At 42.1% G+C, this 19,493-nt stretch overlaps 1 protein-coding gene across 3 annotated transcripts in view; it reads right to left on the bottom strand.

Moving 5' to 3' along the window:
* LOC114247977 (ATP-dependent translocase ABCB1) overlaps window positions 1-12,216 on the bottom strand; it is a 31,061-nt gene extending 18,845 nt beyond the window's left edge. Inside the window, exons 1-2 of one of the 3 annotated variants that reach the window (XM_089733333.1) lie at window positions 11,986-12,216; window positions 11,335-11,461 (exon numbers count right to left, since the gene is read on the bottom strand). Coding sequence is in view for 1 of the 3 variants with exons in the window: in XM_028181074.2 (XP_028036875.2) it covers window positions 3,254-3,382 (129 nt within the window). In the remaining 2 variants the exon portion in view is untranslated. Of the gene's footprint in view, window positions 1-3,253; window positions 3,468-11,334; window positions 11,462-11,985 lie in introns of those variants that run through there. The other 2 variants (XM_028181074.2, XM_028181075.2) reach the window with 2 other exon arrangements.
* Between the last annotated feature and the right edge of the window lie 7,277 nt (window positions 12,217-19,493).

Below are 19,493 nucleotides of genomic sequence, written 5' to 3'. Positions count from 1 at the left end.
TAGCAAAATTGAAATGAAAATTACGCAGTTTTTAGTTGATTAACGTCCAGCAATGTAATTTAAGATATCACGCCTGTTCTTGTTCACCTGTAATTGAACAAGATCGTTAATAATAAATCAAAACTCCTGCGGATTATATTGTTAGACAGTGCAATTGATTAAAAACTTTACAAAACAAATATTATTAATTCCGTGCAATACAAACTAACTTGAGTTAATTAATATGTCAGATGTACAAATTTATTTGATTTATTCATTTATAAATTACCTCAATGTTATAACTGCAACAGCTCACACTGTATTTTATTGATTTACACAATTGCTTATATTATATAATAATCTGTATATTGTTTAAATCAAACGTATCAGAGTAATATAATTTAAAACGGAATATCACAAGACACACACACAACTGCGAACTATTAAAATTAGTTTTACATCTTAAAAACAACAACGCTGTTTATATAATAACCTGCACTACTCAATTAAAATAGTTGCTTTAGTATAACGTGAACCAATTGAAAAGACCATTATCATAATGGGTTTCACAATCAGAACTAGTCGTACATTTATAGATCTAAATTTTGAATTCAAAGTTATTCCATTAATATTTTTAAATACACCCGAAAGCAGATTGACCGGGATTATGTATTGTCGGATCCTCCGAATCCTTTCTCGGTGCTTTTAGGCCCCTCACGCACCGGTCACTGTCCTCATCGAACTTATCGATTACGTCAAAAAGTTCGACGAGCGAACTAACCCATAGACGCAGCCCACTGTGTTTCTCGAAGGATCTTCTCAATGGGTCGCGATTCCGATCCAGTGGTAGATTTTACGAAGCACAGCTCTTGCTAGGGCTAGTGTTAGCAAATTCTCTCAGGTTAAGCCCGTGAGCTCACCTACCCCTCCGGCGTAGCTGAAATAGCTTCATAGGCTACCAGAAAATAGGTAGGGAAAAAGAAGATCCGGATTTTAATATAAAATTTTGATTATTGTTTATGTATGTACATACATGTACCTACTCGTAGTAAAATTAGTTTGGACTGGTTTGAATATCGTAAAAGAATGTGAACAATTTGAAAAATCTGAAACACATAAACAAAACAGTCTTTTTCAGTTTATTATACAAAACAAAATAAAAAACTTCGTCACTGGCTGCTCCTGTTACTAAGCAATAGCTTAAGTTTACGTAATTAATTCCTTGAAAGCCGAGTGAATGCACACGTCCACGATAATTTATGGATGCGTTTTGTTTGGTGTCTTGACACGGTGGGCTCATAGATCGTTTCGCTATTATTACGTACAATATTTGTTTCCTAAACAAGACATCGGGTGCAAGTATTGTTAAGAAATCCCTATTCTCTAAACTTATTGTATGTTATTATACATTTTGTAACAAATACTCAGTCACATTTTACTCCGGAACTGATTTTGAGTGACAGATGTGTAGAATTAAATTGCATAGAGATGCATTTATAAAGCTTTTTGTTTCAAAAAGATTTTCTATGTTTCTTTGTTATTTATGAATATATATATATATTTTTTTTTTGTCTGTATTATTAATAACACATTATTAATAATTTTTCAATATGTCTTTATTAATTCTCGACGTCACGGCTTATTTATCAGAGATCTAGTTTATGCAAAAAACACTCTATAATTTTATCAGTCGTTTATTGTCTCTTTGTTGAGGTCTTGATAATTGGACTATAAATTGTAGATCGATTATTTCATTTAAATGTCGTATCTTCGTAAAATGGCTGCACAGAAATCAATAATACACTAATAGTTTGAAATATTGTTATGATGGCTATCCAATCTGGACTGATGATTACGATCTGGACTGAAATTAATTCAAAAATATCCGTGTGGTGCAGCTAAATCCGAGCTTGCAGCTATCACCAATGATCCCTTTCAGATAAAAATATGGTTTCTTTTTTCTTTTTTTTTTCTTTCCTAGGCTGATAGTCTTGAGAGGCTATGTCAGCGTAACCTAACCTGACGACATTGCTAACACTAGCCATAGCAAGAGCAGTGTTTTGCAGAATCTACCACCGGATCGGAAACGCGACCCACTGATAAGATCTGGCGAGAAACTCAGTGGGATGTATCTGTAGGTTAATTTACTCAACGAGCACTTCGTCGCAAGCAATGGGTTCGACGAGAACGAAGACCGGTGCTTGAGGTACATAGAAGGAACGTTAGTGGATCTGGAGGATCCAAAATGACGTGAAAATATGGTGTTAATTACACAATTGGGACTTTGACTTGATATGTCAAAAAATAATAATTTCTAGAACAAAAAATCCTTAGCCCATGTGTGATTATCAGTTCGAAATATTTCTAAAACATACATCAGATTCGTTATTGTGCTTAAAAAAATGGCACAATTATTGCTAATGTTTTTTTTTTAGTTTTACAATTTTCAACGCAGATTCATAAATTAGTGCAAATTTGATTATTTTTAAACGATTTATACATACCATATGTTCGGTATGTTTTTATATCATAAATAATAGTTTACAAAAACTAACAAAACATGCTTTTTTATAAAATCCAACTAAAAAATAGATAATAAATTTTAATAAATTTGAATTAGAAATATAAGAAGTGTAAGAAAAAATGATTTTATTGTAAAAAAGGGTGCATGGCATCAGTACGCATGGTGTCAGTATTCAAATTTATAAAAAGTTATTTTCTATTTTTTTTTTTTATTGCTTAGATAGGTGGACAAGCTCACAGCTCACCTGGTGTTAAGTGGTTACTGGAGCCCATAGACATCTACAACGTAAATGCGCCACCCACCTTGAGATATAAGTTTAAGGTCTCAGTATAGTTACAACGGCTGCCCCACCCTTCAAACCGAAACGCATTACTGCTTCACGGCAGAAATAGGCAGGGTGGTGGTACCCACCCGCGCGGACTCACAAGAGGTCCTACCACCAGTAGTTGGATTTTCTATAAAAGCGTGTTTTGTTAGTTTTTTTAAACTATTATTTATTTTAAATTCTTTAGTTGAACTTGCAATTTTTTTAATATATATATATTTTTTAATATTGTATTGTCATCGGTCCTTAATAACTATACCAAATTTCGAGTTAATCCGACGTTTTGAAGGGGGTCAAAATCATGTTCAAAGATTCCGTTACAAACATACATACGTCTGAAGCTAATAAAAGCGTATTAAATACATTGGTCTCACTCTACGACTTTCAACTCACGAGTAGTTGTATTAAAAACTGTAAGCGCTTACCACTTTCGAATTTTTTTGGCTGACCAACTTCAAGGCGGCTTCCGTATCGCCATCCCTGTATTTATTTCCTAGTCTAAAATATTCTGCAGCTTCTACGTGTTTCGAAAATAAGCCACGCGATGTAAACATGATATTGCAATAGACAATGATCTTTTAATTGAACTCAAGAACTGATCGGGACCGACTTTATATTACGACTGACGGCAGCCTGTAAATATTGTGTACCTACAGAATGCGCGAGATGAGGCCGCTGGTTTTATCAATTTGCAAGCTGAATTCGCTGAATACGTCTTAAAGACTAAAATATGTGTTTCGTTTATGATATCATTACTTTGACTATACATATTTTATGGGGATAATTTAAATTAAATTTGTTTTTTTTTTATTGCTTAGATGGGTGGAGGACCAGGGCTGGTGTTAAGTAGTTACTGGAGCCCATAGACATCTACAACATAAATGCGTCACCCGCCTTGAGATAAAGTTCTAAGGTCTCAAGTATAGTTACAACGGCTACCCCACCCTTCAAACCGAAACGCAATTACTGCTTCACGGCAGAAATGGGCAGGGTGGTGGTACCTACACGTGCACACTCACAAGAGGTCCTCCCACCAGTAATTACGAAAATTATAATTTTGCGGGTTTGATTTTTATTACACGATGTTATTCCTTCACCATGGAAGTCAATAGTGAACATTTGTCGAGTACGTATTTCATTAGAAAAATTGATAGGTGATAAATTGACAGATGGGCCGTGAGCTCGTCCACCCTACTAAGCAATAAAAAATTTAAAAAAGTATTTTCACAAGTCCAAAATATTTTCTAAACAATATCGCTGATCGTATTCTAGAAATTATCAGTGTAGTAAGTACACTGTCACACTTATCATAGTGCATCAATGTCATGCGTCGTGCATGTTTAGCTAATTGAAGAACAAAAATACTTTTCAGAGTTTTCATTCACTGCTTTTAAGGATAAACAAGTCTCATAGGTTAAGCTATAAAAAATCCACAATGATGTAACATTTTTTTTTTAACTATTCTCGTATTACCGTAAGAAAGGAATATGAAAAAAGAGTAATCTGTAATGATGCTACCCATAGATTTTAATGTCCGCGCCAAATAATAACGTTATATTTACACTAAGAATGTCTATTCATAAACGAAGGCACGTCTTTCTGTGTAAGGCTCTTGTCAGTTTTGTGATTAATACGACCAATTGCTGTTGTTCATCTGTAAACGTGCAAACAAATAGAATAAGACATAAAGACCACCAATGCAAAATAACTGCAAGACCGCAGCTGCTCTATTCACTAAGAGCGATGATCAATAGAGTTGTGAAGGATCGTCGATAACAGACCCACACTCGGCGGTGGTCGACCTCATGGGGTCTGACACGTGGCCATATAAAGTCACCAATAAACGGTGACTCTTAAATAATTAAAAAATAAACGATATAATAATTGGCCAAACCTCAAGATTACTATTAGTTCTTTCTGTGTAAAATGAAACGTCTAGAAATATTTTTTATTGAAGTAGACGTAGTTAGCATAACTAGAGGTCCCGCAGTAGTCGAAATTCGACTATAATTAATTGGAATTGTAAGTTTGTACACTATTATGATTGTATTTTATACTTCTATAGTCACAAATTTCGCCAAGACTACACTATAAAAAATATTAACAAAGACAAACAATATTTAATGTATTCTCAATTTGACAACAGACGTCAAGAACAAAATTTTGACAATAAATAGTATGCGTGCGTGTGTGCGTCAAATACATGGTATCTAGTGTGTGTAATGTTTTATTTATTGATTTAATGTAACCTTTATGCATTATTTAAAAAAAATATTAGCATTGTGAACTTCTTCTCTATATTCTCTATAAGTGTGGAAAATTTCATACTCCTCCGTCTCCGCAATTTTCGTAAAAAGGGATACAAAGTTTTTGCTTCACGTATTAATATATAGATATTCAAACTTCGACGTACTTACATACCTTAGCCGTCCCTAACCACAAAAACTCTAAAATATTAGAAACGTCGGTAATATTAAAATAATAATAATAAAGACGAGATTAAACTGCAAGATTCGTCGTGATAAGACTCGTGAAAACTAAGAAGGAAATACTAATTTGAATTTAAAATAACAAATCTATTTATTTAAAGCGAGAATTTTCTGTATTTAATATTTAATAAATATCTATTTTTACTGATTTTCTGCTAATCCTTTGCATTTTTACTAAGTTAAATTTTAGCAAATCGAATTCACTGCCAGTTTGACGTTTTTTTGGATTTATTGTCGTATTAGAATCGAATCTTGATCGAGAGGACTATTTAATAGGTTTGGGGAGGTGTAGATTACGTTGAAAAGAGGTTGTTGTAAATTTATTTGATAATTATAACATATTCGTCAATGAAAAAGAAAGCATTGTGTCAACTTATGATGAATGTTATAATTTGTCGCTAAATTTAGCGTTTTTTTTTTTTTTTTTTCCTACCTATGCTGATAGCCTTGAGAGGCTATTTCAGCTTCACCCTAACGTGTGTAGGTGAGCTCACGGGGCTCAAACCGGAGAGTTGCTAACACTGACCCTAGCAAGAGCAGTGCTTCGCAGAATCTACCACCGGATCGGAAACGCGACCCACTGAGAAGATCCGGCGAGAAACTCAGTGGGCTGTGTCTAGGGGTTAATTCGCTCGTCGAGCCCTTCGTCGCAAGCGACGGGTTCGACGAGGACGGTGACCGGTGCTTGTGGTGCCTAAAAGCACCGTTAATGGATCGGGAGGATCCGTAATGACGTGCTTTGGGCGACGTCGACTGTTTACCATTCGGTCTACAGGATCGGGTATGTAGTTTCCAGCGGCCACGACAAAAGGGTTCTCATGTCGTGCCGCCTTCTCGAAATGGCGCAATGATGCCGACTGTAGATACTTACTGACAGAGTCGAGCTCCAGGTCATCGTGGAGATCCACGTTCCTCAGGAACCATGGTGCTCCGACGGCTATCCTGCAGAATCGGGATTGAATAACCTGGAGGGGCTTCAAGTTGGTGCGGGCTGCGTGAGCGAACACTACGCTTGCATACGTCATAACGGGGCGTATGCAAGTTTTGTAGAGAGTTACCTTATTACGGAGGGACAGTTTGCTTCGCTTGCAAAGCATAGGGTAGAGACGTCCTAATATGAAGGCGGCACGGTCGCGTACCGTTTTAATATGTGGACGGAATGTCATCCCTCTGTCGAGGGTGACGCCTAGGTATTTGACCTGCGAGGCCCACGGTATGGGCTGGCCAAAGAGAGTGACGGGGCTAACGGCGGAGGTGTTTGCGCGCCTATTAGGGAGTGGGATGCTCGAAGTGGTATTCGGAGGGCGACCCCTTTTGAAGAGCACCGCTGTGCTTTTCGTGGGGTTGATGTCGATGCGCCACTTCCGGAACCACTGTCCCATCGTGGCTACTGCGATCTGGAGTCGCCGATGAAGCAGCGACATCTTCCTACACGAGTAGTAGATAGCCGTGTCATCGGCGAAGAGCGCTAGATGGGTCTCCGGAGACCGGGGTATATCATTGATATACAAACTAAATAATAACGGGGAGAGCGCGGAGCCTTGCGGGACTCCGGCAGTCAGTTGACGGGGACGAGAACGAGTTCCCTCTACTCGATATCGAAACGAACGGTTCGACAAGAAGTCTCGTATGATAGCACAAGTCTGTCTGGCACTCCCATGTTGTACAGTTTGTAAATTAAACCGTTGTGCCAGACTTTGTCGAACGCCTTCGCGATGTCGAAGAAGAGGGCGCCGGTCGGGATTTGTTTACGCCTATTTAGTCCTATCAGGATGTGCTCCGTGAGGCGGTGCACTTGTTGTACGCACGAGTGTTTAGAGCGGAATCCGAACTGTTCGTCTATGAGAATTTTGTTCGCGGTAACAAAATCCCAGAGGCGTTTCCTAAGGAGCCGTTCGTAAATTTTTCCTATCGTCGGGAGGAGACTAATCGGACGGTAACTAGATGTTTCGTTTGTCGGTTTGCCCGGCTTATGTATACCGATAACGTCCGCTTCTTTCCACACCGCGGGAAAGATGCAGTGCGTCATAGCGGCATTTAAAATTGTAGCCAACATTGCTATCAGTTGGACTGGCAAGAGTTTTAGCGCGCGGTTGCGAATGCCGTCGGAGCCGGATGCCTTCCTAGGTTGGAGATTGTGGATCGCGTCTCTAACTTCGTCAGTGGTAATGGGGGTAACGCGTCCGAGGGCGGCAGGGAAGCTCTGCGCTCGACCTCCCTGTCGACTAACTCGGTGTGTTCGGGGTCCGCGTGTTGAGTGCTGGTGGTGCACTGCTCTTGCAGTGCATCGGCCAGCAGCTCAGCCTTGTCATCGTCATCGAATGCCGGTGGTTGGCCTGAAGGGCGTACGAGGGGAGGCATAGTAGCGGTAGTTTCGGATTTGAGAGTCCTAGCTAGTCGCCAGTATGCTTGGTGGGAGGGCGCGAGTTGTTCTAAATAACTATGCCAATTATCGTTACGCGCGTCGCTTAGGCGGGAGTGGACTTCGCGTTGTAGACGACGCATCCGAATCCGGTTTGAATGCGTGGGAAGCCGATCGTAGGCCCGGATTGCCGCGTTCCTAACTCTTAAGAGATTCCTAAGTTCGGAGGATAGTCTGATGCGGTGGAAGCTGTCCTCCACATCGACTTCTTTTGAAGATCTAATGATCGCGGAAGAGATGTGATCGGTAATGATGTTTATGGATTCGACGGTGTCCTCGGGGGATAGATTCGAATCCGGGCCGTAAGGGAGGATTGGCGGAGCGGCTTCGGCTAGGCACGTGCCCAGCTTATTCCAATCCACCATGGTCCTCGTAACAGTGACTGGGTTGTGAGGGCGACCGAGCTGCATAAGGACAGGTCGGTGGTCTGAGTCGAGCTCTGACAGTGCTTCGATGGAACGTAAGCGCAGAGTTACGTTCCTAAGCAATGCCAGGTCTATAGTGCTCGGACGGAGCGCGATGTTATACGGATAACATGTTGGAGTTGGGGGACCGACTACTTCAAAAGTGAGGTCGTCTATAAACGCGTCGAGACGCCTACCGTTAACGTTCGTACGATGGCAGTTCCACCTAGTGTGGTGGCAATTTAAATCGCCTGCCAGGATGACGGAGTCTCCCATGCCGAACAGTGACTCGATGTCACTGCTCAGGAGGGGCTTGTCCGGGGGGAGATAAACGGATGCGATGACGATCGGCTGGTGTCCCGTCAGCGAGATACGGCACACTGACGCCTCGATATGTAAGAGCGAGGGAGTATCGAGAGGGACAACGTGCAGGGCCCGCCTATAGTAAATGGCAGTCCCGCCTTTGGAGGCGGTGAGTCTGTCATTCCTAACCATGACGTAATTCGCGACTTTCGGGTCACGACGCGAGGGCTTCAGACAGGTCTCCTGCACTAACAAAATATCTACAAGATTGTCGCGGAGGAATTCGAAAATTTGATCGCGTTGCCGCGCGAGTCCGTTAGCATTGTAGAATGCTAACGTAAGGGAATACGGTTTTTCTCTACCTTTTTGCGCCATTGATTACCGGTAAATAATTTTTATAACGTGCGAGACACGGACTCGTAGACGTCAATGTGATCGAAAGCGGCCGCGAGCCGCTGTTCGGGGGTTACCGACCTACGGATAGCATCTGCGAACGATCGCAGACGGTCAAAGTTTACCGCGGTGACGAAGTCGCGCACGAGCGCGAAGTCGTTGACGACTGAGGGTTGCGGGGGGCGGTACGCGGGCGCGGGGCGAGGTGCGAGCAGGGGCTGAGGCGCGTGACGTGTCGCAGGCGGGAGCTGGGGTACGTTTTGTGTTCCCTCCTTCGTATACGGCAGCGGTTTTTTCCACGCTGAGACGGTGGGAACCGCAGCCGGTACGAAGGCTGGTTTCGGCACTGAAGGCGCCGAAGTCTTTGGGTCGACGGTTCGGGGGGCTGGGTGGTTCGGGCGTTTACGCGGAGCCCTAGGACATCCGCGGTAGTTTGCCGGGTGCCCTTGCTTAAGGCATAGGACACAGCTTGGGGGTTCCGTCGCGGTTTCCCTAACACGCGAACATTCTGTGGTTGCGTGATCGCCGAGGCATTTCACGCAGCGGGGGCGCGCGTGGCAATTACGCGCTGAGTGGCCATAGAGCTGGCACCTGTGGCACTGCCCGGGAGTACCACGTTTATGGGGGGCTTCGATGGTGACTCCGGAGAGGCCGCATATCGTTTTGAGACATGAGATTCTTTTCTTTGCCTCCGGGGTTGATTCTAGCGCGACGAGAATCATATTGTACGGCTGTCTGCCGCGTCCGCTGTGCATCCGGTGCACACTAATTATTGGGAGGGACTGACCGATCAGATCCTCCTTTACGTAGTCTATGTCGAGTTCCTTGGGGACTCCACGTATCACTACGCGGAGTTCGCGGTCCTCCTGAAGAGCATAGGTGTGATAACCTATGTTCTCCTTTCGGAGGTAAGCAGAGAGGGCCCTATGGTCGCCCGGCGTTGCGACCTTAATCTGAATCCCATGCGCGACGTTACGCGCATGGGTATAATTAATTTTGTTGGCCTGAAGGGCCTGGGATACGCGATTCCACGCTGACTTCTCCTGGAGTATCAGCGGGGGCGGGACAACTGTTTTAGGCGCGGGCGCGGTTTTTGGGCGCGGCGGTGGGATTACGCGGCGGGCGGAGTCCGACTCCGGCGTTACGACTACCTGCGGTCGGGAGGCGGTCGCGGACTTGGTTTGCTTCGTCATGGAGCTCCGGGACTCCACGACGCGAGTACGCTTTTTACCGCGCGTTACAGTTTGGAACCCATCCGAGGTTCCGGGTTGAGGGCTAGTCGCGGACTCGAAGTCCATCTCCGATTCGGTATCGGAGCCTGAACTAGACGCTATTGATGTCGCGACGGACGAAACTGACGTGATTGACGCGGGCGCGGGGGTAGCGGGGGCGGGGGCGTTAGACGCTACGGCGGCGGCGTGCGTACGTGCGCTTGAACACGGACCGGCGGCGGGGCACGCGAGGCATGCCTGCGAGGCATGTTTGGCGACGGCGGCGAGAGATGCGGGGGGAGAATATTTACCAAATGAGGCCCTATAGGCCTCGAATTCGGGCGCGATCGACGGATATTTTTCCCGAATGAAGTCGATGAAAAGTTTTTCCTCCATCTTCACGTGATTTTCGCCCGGGGGGGGCGGCCCCGGGACTTAAACGCGCGCTCGCCTTGCGGCGAGGCCCCTGCGTCGGTAACACTAAATTAGCCGAAGCGATTCTAGGAATTTTAGAAATTTTAGTGAATAGAATAAATAGAATAGAATTAGAGTGAATAGAACCACTGCACAGTTCCCGGGCGGCAATGCCTTGCAATTAGGCGCAGGTACAAATTCCGAGAAACACTTGGGCCACAGATGTGCCACGAACAATGATCTATTATCACCGGTAGTCACTTCCGACAAAACAATGAGCACGTCCACGCGCGTCGGTTGCTCAAATCGGAATCACAATTTAGCGTAGGAAGGATCACATTCTGTGGGCGGCCAGAGAATTGAAGTCTGTAGCGTTAATACCGTTATCTATCTTGAGTCATGAAGCTGAAATTTTATTGTAACAACGAACCAAAGCTAAGAATCAAAAAGGCACTAATAACATTACATATTTTTTATTTTTTATGTATATAGGTATGTATGTCGGTGCAACGTCGCTATATAGATAACTAAAAATAATTAAAATTAACTGTTTCCTTAATATTACGCATGTCAACAAATGTTTAAGACGGTATTCAAGAGAATTCATAACTAAGCTATTCCGACTTTCCACTAAGAGTGACTATTGCCGCACAAAGCGCCCACTGAGTTTTTCGCCGGATCTTCTCAGTGGGTCGCGTTTCCGATCCGGTGGTAGATTCTGCGAAGAACGGCTCTTGCTAGGGTTCGTCAGGCTTGAACCCCGTGAGCTCACTTACTAGCCCGGTGACGCTGACATGGTCTCTGTAGACCATCAGCTTAGGTAAGAAAAAAAAAGAAAAAAACGCACAAATCTATTCTGTTCCGGGTTACCTGAGCAGCTGGTCGTGTCCAAGAGCGAAAGAGTGCTATGCAAATTCTGAAGCCACCAACTACCAGTGTGTCACCCCCGTTTTGAGCCAGGCGCGTCGATCTCGCCCTCAACGCAGGGATCCAGGACCTGGAATAAGGTTAGGGTGCGATAAAATCAAAAGGTGGTGTCGTCCAAACCGGGAATGGATTTATATGCTACCGAACTTTGAAAAAAAAAAAAAAAAAAAAAAAAGGTCAATATACCAATCCATTGCCTCCCTAGCCCCTACTGGTTGGCGGAGCTTTGCAGAATAACCTGGATTTACCTTCAATCCTACAAATGACTACCCTGGCTGCTAACTAGGACTCGTGGAGGGCGCGAGTCGACTACCCGACTACCCGCTCCTGAAATAATATACATAGTGCATTGTATATTATCGTACCGGAGCCGCAGTCAAACCATCCTGTCTTACAAAACCAACCCTAATAAAAGAATATTATAACACTACAATATTCTATTCTCACCACAATAATTAAAATACAAGGAGGATCTCGGGTCCTATCCACACCACACCCATTCCAAATTCTAATTATTTCAAATACAATTAAACCTAAAACTGTACCTGAACTACATTAGAATTCGTCAGACCCTGAACCCAAGGAAATCCTAACCTATATTATACTCGCCCAAATAGCAATTGATTCGCGTAGTCCATCCCACAGCTATTGTTTAGTCACAACTCAAATCTAGTACAAGGGAAACTAATCTCGGAGAGGCCCCGCAGACTTTTGCGTGGCTTTTTTGTATTTTTACTTCGTACACTATTTCATTCCACTTTAAATTAAATCAATAAAGAACAGTGCAGTGATTTGCACAATTTATCATTTACTATTACTACCCCCGTTCTAATAAAACAAGTTTGACACATTCCAATTATAACTAACTATAGCTCAGTTTACCTTAATTTTCAAGACCACCGGCATTTGGCCTTGTGGTTCGGTGAGCCAAAATAACTACTGTGCAAACGAACTTTTATTTTTATTTTCTTCCATAGCCCTCCCCAATAAGCCGCGAGCGAGACACTGTTTTTTTCTGATTTTATTTCTGTTTTTATTTTTGATTATAACTCAAAACTTTTAAATTTTTTAATTTTCGTTCTCCTAGTTAATATCAGTTTACTTTGTATTCAAGTTCGCATTTTATTTAGTAGCTGGTTCTACACCCATTCAGCCGTGATCAGTTCACTAGTCAGGTGAACGACACTCTCGGCAGCGACCTGGTCTGTGCGTGCGTCCGGTCCGGTGGAAGGCAACTCAGGTGGAAGACCTCCTACCAAATCATCCATATTGGCATCATCGTAATCATCGTAATAATTTGTACTATTTTATCTCTTGGTACTAGGGTAATTTTTATTACTTTTGTTGCTTTGTCCGGATCAGTGGGTTGAGGGGGCTCCTCCGCACCGGATCTGGTACCGGCACTGACAAACTTCCCCCACGAATATCCTCCCCTTCCTCCCTCCCTTCTCCCTGGCGAGGACGGTATCCCACCCCCTGCTCTTATTAACCTCCTCCCTCAATCGTGTCAGCAATGACACGTGGTCAACGTGGGTAAGACTGCGGTATTTCTCCATGACCCGGTCCGTATCAGAGTCGTCTCCAAGAAACTCAGCCTCCGAGGTGTGAATATCAAGCTTAAGCCAAAGGTCTGGTATCTCGGCTGTGACATCGACCGCTTGTTGAACATGGTGGCGCACGCCAACCGAATTATCAGTTCGGCGAATGCGGCCAGGTTCTTGTTGCGGCCGGTGCTTGCGTCTGGGCCCCCAACCAGGATTAATCCCGCTATTTACAAGACTATAAAGACAAAATTATAATTTACGTAGGAGGTCTTGTGAGTCCACGCGGGTAGGTACCACCACCATGCCTATTTCTATCGTGAAGCAGTAATGCGTTTCGATTTGAAGGGTGGGGCAGCCGTTGTAACTATACTGAGACCTTATAACTTATATCTCAAGGTGGGTGGCGCGCTTACGTTGTAGATGTCTATAGGTTCCAGTAACCATTTAATACCAGGTGGGCTGTGAGCTCGTCCACCCACCTAAGATATAAAAAAAAAACATACTCAATCGTATGTGAGGCGGGAGTTCACTCATACTAGGCACGGCCTAGTACCACCTTTTGTCGCAGTCCCAGCGAGCCAGATTGCAGGCACAGCAAAGTCTTTCCCTCTGAACTTTTTTCGGGGCCGGGCGGTACGTCAAAAATGACGTTGTTGCCCGGAGCCTAGGCGTGGAGTCGCTCGGAGGGTTCGTTACTAGGCTCGGGCGTAATATGTACGAGCGAGCCGGAAACGGTCCCCACGAGCATCTCCACAGCATTGCTCCGTTGCACGCCAGACCACCAGACGGTAAAGCGTTGCGCCAACGCTTTACCTGGTCGGGAGCTCCTGGTACCCCCGATAATCGTTCGGAGCTAAAGATCCGTACAGGCTGTAAGGCCGGAGAGGATCTATGAGCACCCTCTTGGAGCTGGGTCTCACCAGCCTCTTCCCACACGCCTCTTGCCCGCTTGGCGGGTTTCCTCTCTGGGGACCGCGGCTGCACTACACGGATACGACAACATCTCTACAGGGGCATTAGTTCCCACAAATTTCGAGCTACAAAACTCCAATACGGTAAAGAAGCGCTTCGATTTTATATGAAATCGCATTTTATAAAATCTGTTAGTACAAAGAATGTGACTTACCGACGCCATTTGGAGACAATTTTACAAAGAAAGCACACAAAATGCACACAAGCAATGCACAGATTTTAACAAACACAAAAATTAAAAACTTTGAATTTGTCATAAATTTATTCTTAAAAACAAACGAACCATGAAATTAATTTATAAATCAAAACTTTACATGAACATCGTCCGGGCATACTGCTCATTCGGTATGCATAATAACGCATGTTTTATTTAAATTTAAAATGATCCCTGCACGAGCATAGCGATGTAGGAACTTTATACAATTTTATTTAAAAAAACGTATTTTATACTATCGTTATTTATATATTTAAATCTACACTGAGATTTTTATAAAACTCAATCTCTAATTTATTAAAAGCTTGATTTAAATCGAAACTTTGTTATACGAGCGACTACTTTGAAACAATTTCGGTATAAAATATTGTTTTTTCTTTTTTATGAATATATGCATCATCTTGTGAATACTTATAAGCCTTTGTAGCTTGAGAGATAAAATGACGGTGTACTCGTTTCGAACGCTACGCCTAAAATTCTGTAGACGGGTACCTACCTATTTTTCTAATAAAATACCTTCAGGAATGTCTGAAGTCGTCGTGACGTAAAGGATAAGACGTCCGGTGCATTCGTATGTAGCGATACACCGGTGTGCGAATCCCTGGCGGGTACCAATTTTTCGAATGAAATATGTACTTAACAAATGTGTACGATTGTCTTCCACGGTGAATGAATAACATCTATCTATATATATAAAATGAATTGCTGTTCGTTAGTCTCGCTAAAACTCGAGAATGGCTGGACCGATTTGGCTAATTTTGGTCTTGAATTATTCGTGGAAGTCCAGGGAAGGTTTAAGAGGTGAGAAAATATAAAAAAGCTCGGAATTATATAAAAACAAACAATTTTGTTTTTCCTTTGATGTGTCCCTTGATGTGTCTTTTATATTGTATCAATTGAGGCACTACGAAGTCTGCCGGGTCAGCTAGTCGTGTAATAAAAATCAAACCCTATTATAATTTGCCTAATTACTGGTAGTAGGACGTCTTGTGTGTCTGCACGGGTAGGTACCACCACCTTGCCTATTTCTGCTGTGAAGCAGTAATGCGTTTCTATTTGAAAGGCGGGACAGGTGCTGTACTGTTAAAAGTGAGTCCTTACAACTCATGTCTCAAGGTAGGTGGCGGCACTTACGTAGATGTCTATAGGCTCCTGTAACCTCTTAATATCAGGTGGGCCGTGAGCTGGTCCATCTACCTAAGCAATAAAAAAAGGAATGTTTTCCGCAAAGAGAAAAAAAAATTAAACCCTTCAAAATTATAATTTGCTAATTATTGGTGGAAGAACGTATTTTACGACTCCGTACGGGTATGTTCCACCACCCTGTGTGATTCTGACGCGTTAGTATCATGTTGTGCCATTTGAGGGGTGGGACAGCGGTCATATACTAAACAACAGAAATCTCGACTTCATCTCACCAGGTGATTGGCGGCATTGTACTTAGCGGGAGCACAGAGAGTACGAAGTAGTTTACGGAGAGTAACTCAGAGGAGGCAGCGCCATGGCTTTGTCATTGGCATTGCTGACGTCCATAAACGACGGTAACCACTCGCCACCAAATGGGTCGTATGCTTAACGAGCATACAAGGCTACAAGACTATTAAAAAAAATCACATAGTGAGGTCTTTCATTCACGCTTACGCTTGTTGCATTATTTTTTTATGACAAAACATTAAGGTTTCATTTAATTGGTAGTAACAATGTAATGGCAATTAATTTAACAATTGTAATTATTCAGGGTTACTGAATGTACCTACTCGTATTAACGAATGCGGCTACTATGTCGGATCTTCAATCGCAGAGACAGGTTGTGATTATTTTAAAACAACATGTAATAAAATAGAAGTCGCAAAATTTATAAATTTACGTAATGACTATACGGGAAGACCCTGTGTGATCATAAACGTTCTTTTGACCGCGATATGTGGTGTACTTTAATAGCGTAATAAGGCAGAGAGGGCACTTGTCGCTTGAATCGCAGTGTAGGTACCTGTTGAGGCTGTGGTGTTTGCTTGCTATGAGACCCGTTAGGCTACTAGCGAATAAGTAGGGGGAAAAAGATCACTGCTGCTTCTGGCTTGTGCTTACCTGTATTATTGCGGGAAAAGAAGTGATCAATAATGTCAATACGCTGATGGTGTAGTGTGAAAGTGAAAATAAGTACATCCTCGTTATTATATATTATTTTTATATTTGTGTATCGATTTTTGCTGACTATATCAATATAACGATCCGAATGAGATCCGATTGTTATAAAATCTTATGAATGTATTGCTAAATATATTTGTTATTTGCGTTGATGCTAGCGAAGCATTGGTTGGTGTGTGACTTTTACTAATCGCAGAGAAATAAGTTGTCGTTAAATTTTACACGAACATCTTTTGAAACTTTTATCACTGGTGGTAGGACCTCTTGTGAGTCCGCACGGGTAGGTACCACCACCCCGCCTATTTCTGCCGTGAAGCAGTAATGCGTTTCGGTTTGAAGGGTGGGGTAGCCGTTGTAACTATACTGAGACCTTACAACTTATATCTCAAGGTGGGTGGCGCATTTACGTTGTAGATGTCTATGGGCTCCAGTAACCACTTAACACCAGGTGGGCTGTGAGCTCGTCCACCCATCTAAGCAATAAATAAAAAAACTGATATTGAATTTAAATGAAACAGCGTGAACAAAAGTTTGAGACACACATAAACCAAGGTACGCGTTTATGGACACACTAAATATATACTAATTAAATTGTTAATGTAATCGTTCTTCTTGATCTTGATTGTTAATGTAATCTTTTATAAATGATAAATGATGTTTCTTACTATTCCAGCTTTGTGAATGATGTAAACAGACATGGTGAAGATTTCTCATCTCAGCTCACGAATATAAGCACCATGTGATACGACTTTGATGAAACTTTTCGAGGATATCAAGAATCGCTAGCGCCAGTTGAAGAAGAAACAGAAACTGAGAATTTTTCTTGATAACAATAATGTTATCTCGACATTTCCCCTGAAAGCGTGCATTTTTAGCTGTAGTACCCGATATCGTGAGGCCGGTTGGTACTCATGTAAAAGGCAGATTTATAAATTTCGCGTCGTGATTTAGACGGGAGAAAGTGTCCTTCATTAATATGAATGACCCCCGCGCCCACCTTGGTACATGAGATTTAAGTGTCAACTGTATTACGGCTGTCCCACCCTTCAAGCCTAAACTCGTTGCTACTGCGCAGTAGAAATAGATAGGGATCGTATCTAACAGAGCGAGTTAGAACCACTAATTACGCAAATTTACAAATTGCGCGGTCTTTATTTTTATAACACGATATTATTGCTTCGTCGCGGAAATAGTGACATTGTACACACATTTCCACAGAAGATATGGTTCCTTCCTGCGAGGTTTGACCGGCATAGTGGTATCCCTTCATATAAATAGGCCACATGGACTTGAAATTTGATTTTGAATGTCTGTACTAGCTCTGGTTATCTTTGACCGGCATTCCAAACAGTTGAAGAGGCAGTGGTGTAAAAGCTATGATAAAACACAGGGAATCAACAAATTAGAAAGAGTTTTTATGTAGTGAATTAGAACTGCTATAAAATCAAAGATATATTTTACCGTAAAACTTTGAATAGTAGATAGAAAATGGATGTGTAATGAAATCGAAGACTAATGAAACCCGATAAAAAAATAAATGAGTAAGAAATATTATTTAACTAGCGTCTTCGTGAGATAATAACAAATGTTATATTGACAAAATAATTTTGATGTGACATGCTCAATATTTCCGAGGTGTAATTGCAAAACCCGTTAGGGCGGACTCCGCAATAGGAGGGACCGTGTTCGCCACGCCCCATTCACCGCCTACAACACACGTACATATCATGTACTCATATGTCCAATAATACCAAAAAAAAGGATTTATTTCTTAAGGCTTTATTTCATAACTTTTTCTTTTTATTGTTTATTTAATTATAAACCACGAATGAGGTAGCCTACTTGAATTGTAAAGCTTACAAGTTTTATTAAACTTACGTCCAATTACTGTTAAATATAAAATGTTTATAGCGATTGATAATATGCTGTTATATAATTATAGTTATTGTGATTATTGTGATAACGAACGTGGTCATTTCGTGATGTTTTTAATTTTACAAGCTACATATTTTCCCGGCTAATGCGAAGTGAATCAGATTTGTTGTCTTTGTAGTATTATCTAATGAAAAATGAATTAGAGTGGAATTGAATTTGGGGTTATATAAAATGATAAAACGAAACTACATAATAAAATAGAATAAAATCAAATAATTTCTTTTCTCGCGCCCCCCTCAAAAAATCTATTTTTATTGCTTGCTTTTAATGTTGCCATTTCTATCATACAAATTCCATAATCCTAAGATTAACAGCTTGAAACCACGATAACAATACAAAACCTTAATGTTCCTCAATGATAAAGAGATCCATCGTCGAATGCGTCTCGGATGACCAGCATTAGTGAAGATCCAAATAAGTTCCTCGTCGCAAAATACCGCAGAATCTCAAGACGAAAGTCTGTCTATCAGTGTTTATAGCCAATGATAACCCACGGCAGTGACACTTGGTCGATCACAATTAGTTTTATCAGAGACTCGAAGTCACCCAAAGAGCAATGGGCAAGAGGGTCATGTCTTCAGTTTCTTTGCTACATCGAATCAGGAATAACTGGCCATTACTCGAAGGATCGCAAACTTGAAGTAGTAGTAGGCAGGATGCACTGCTACGTAAAACACAGATGGCAGCAAAAGTTTTCGAATGGCGACCACATATTAGAAGACGCAACACGGGTAACGGAAATCGGCTGAGTTGCCGCCGGCTTGGATGCAGACAGCGTAGGATCTGTCATTATAGTGAATTTTTGGGGGGATTTTTTCCTACACTTTTCCTATTCGCTGGTAGCCTAAGGGGCTATAGGTGAGCTCACGGGTTCATTCTGAAAGAATTTGCTAACACTAGCCCCAGCAAGAGCAGTTCTTCGCAGAATCTACCACCGGATCAGAATTGCAACCCACTAAGAAGCTCCAGAAAGTCAGTGGGCTGGGTGGCCCAGATTACTTAAATTTTTGCACAAATATGTTTTGAGCAGCAGTAAACTTAATTGAAAAAAGTTTTTTAATCCCGATCTCGCAACGAAAATTATATTCTAAATGTGAGTAACTACATTAGCGCTTATTTTACTTGCACCAAACAAAGAAGCGATTTCTTTTTTGAAATTATGTACTCCGTATTGTTGAACACTTGTGTGAGTAAAACAACATCTGGTATTTTCACATCGTGTACTGCACCATATCTCACTGCCATAGAAAAAGAGGCTCTGTATAAATAACGTCCGTGAAACTGGGGTA

This window comes from Bombyx mandarina, chromosome 15 (assembly GCF_030267445.1).
Source record: "Bombyx mandarina strain Sakado chromosome 15, ASM3026744v2".
Lineage (NCBI taxonomy): Eukaryota > Metazoa > Arthropoda > Insecta > Lepidoptera > Bombycidae > Bombyx > Bombyx mandarina.
Note: the sequence above shows the minus strand (reverse complement) of the source record. Positions and strands in the feature narration are given on the sequence as shown.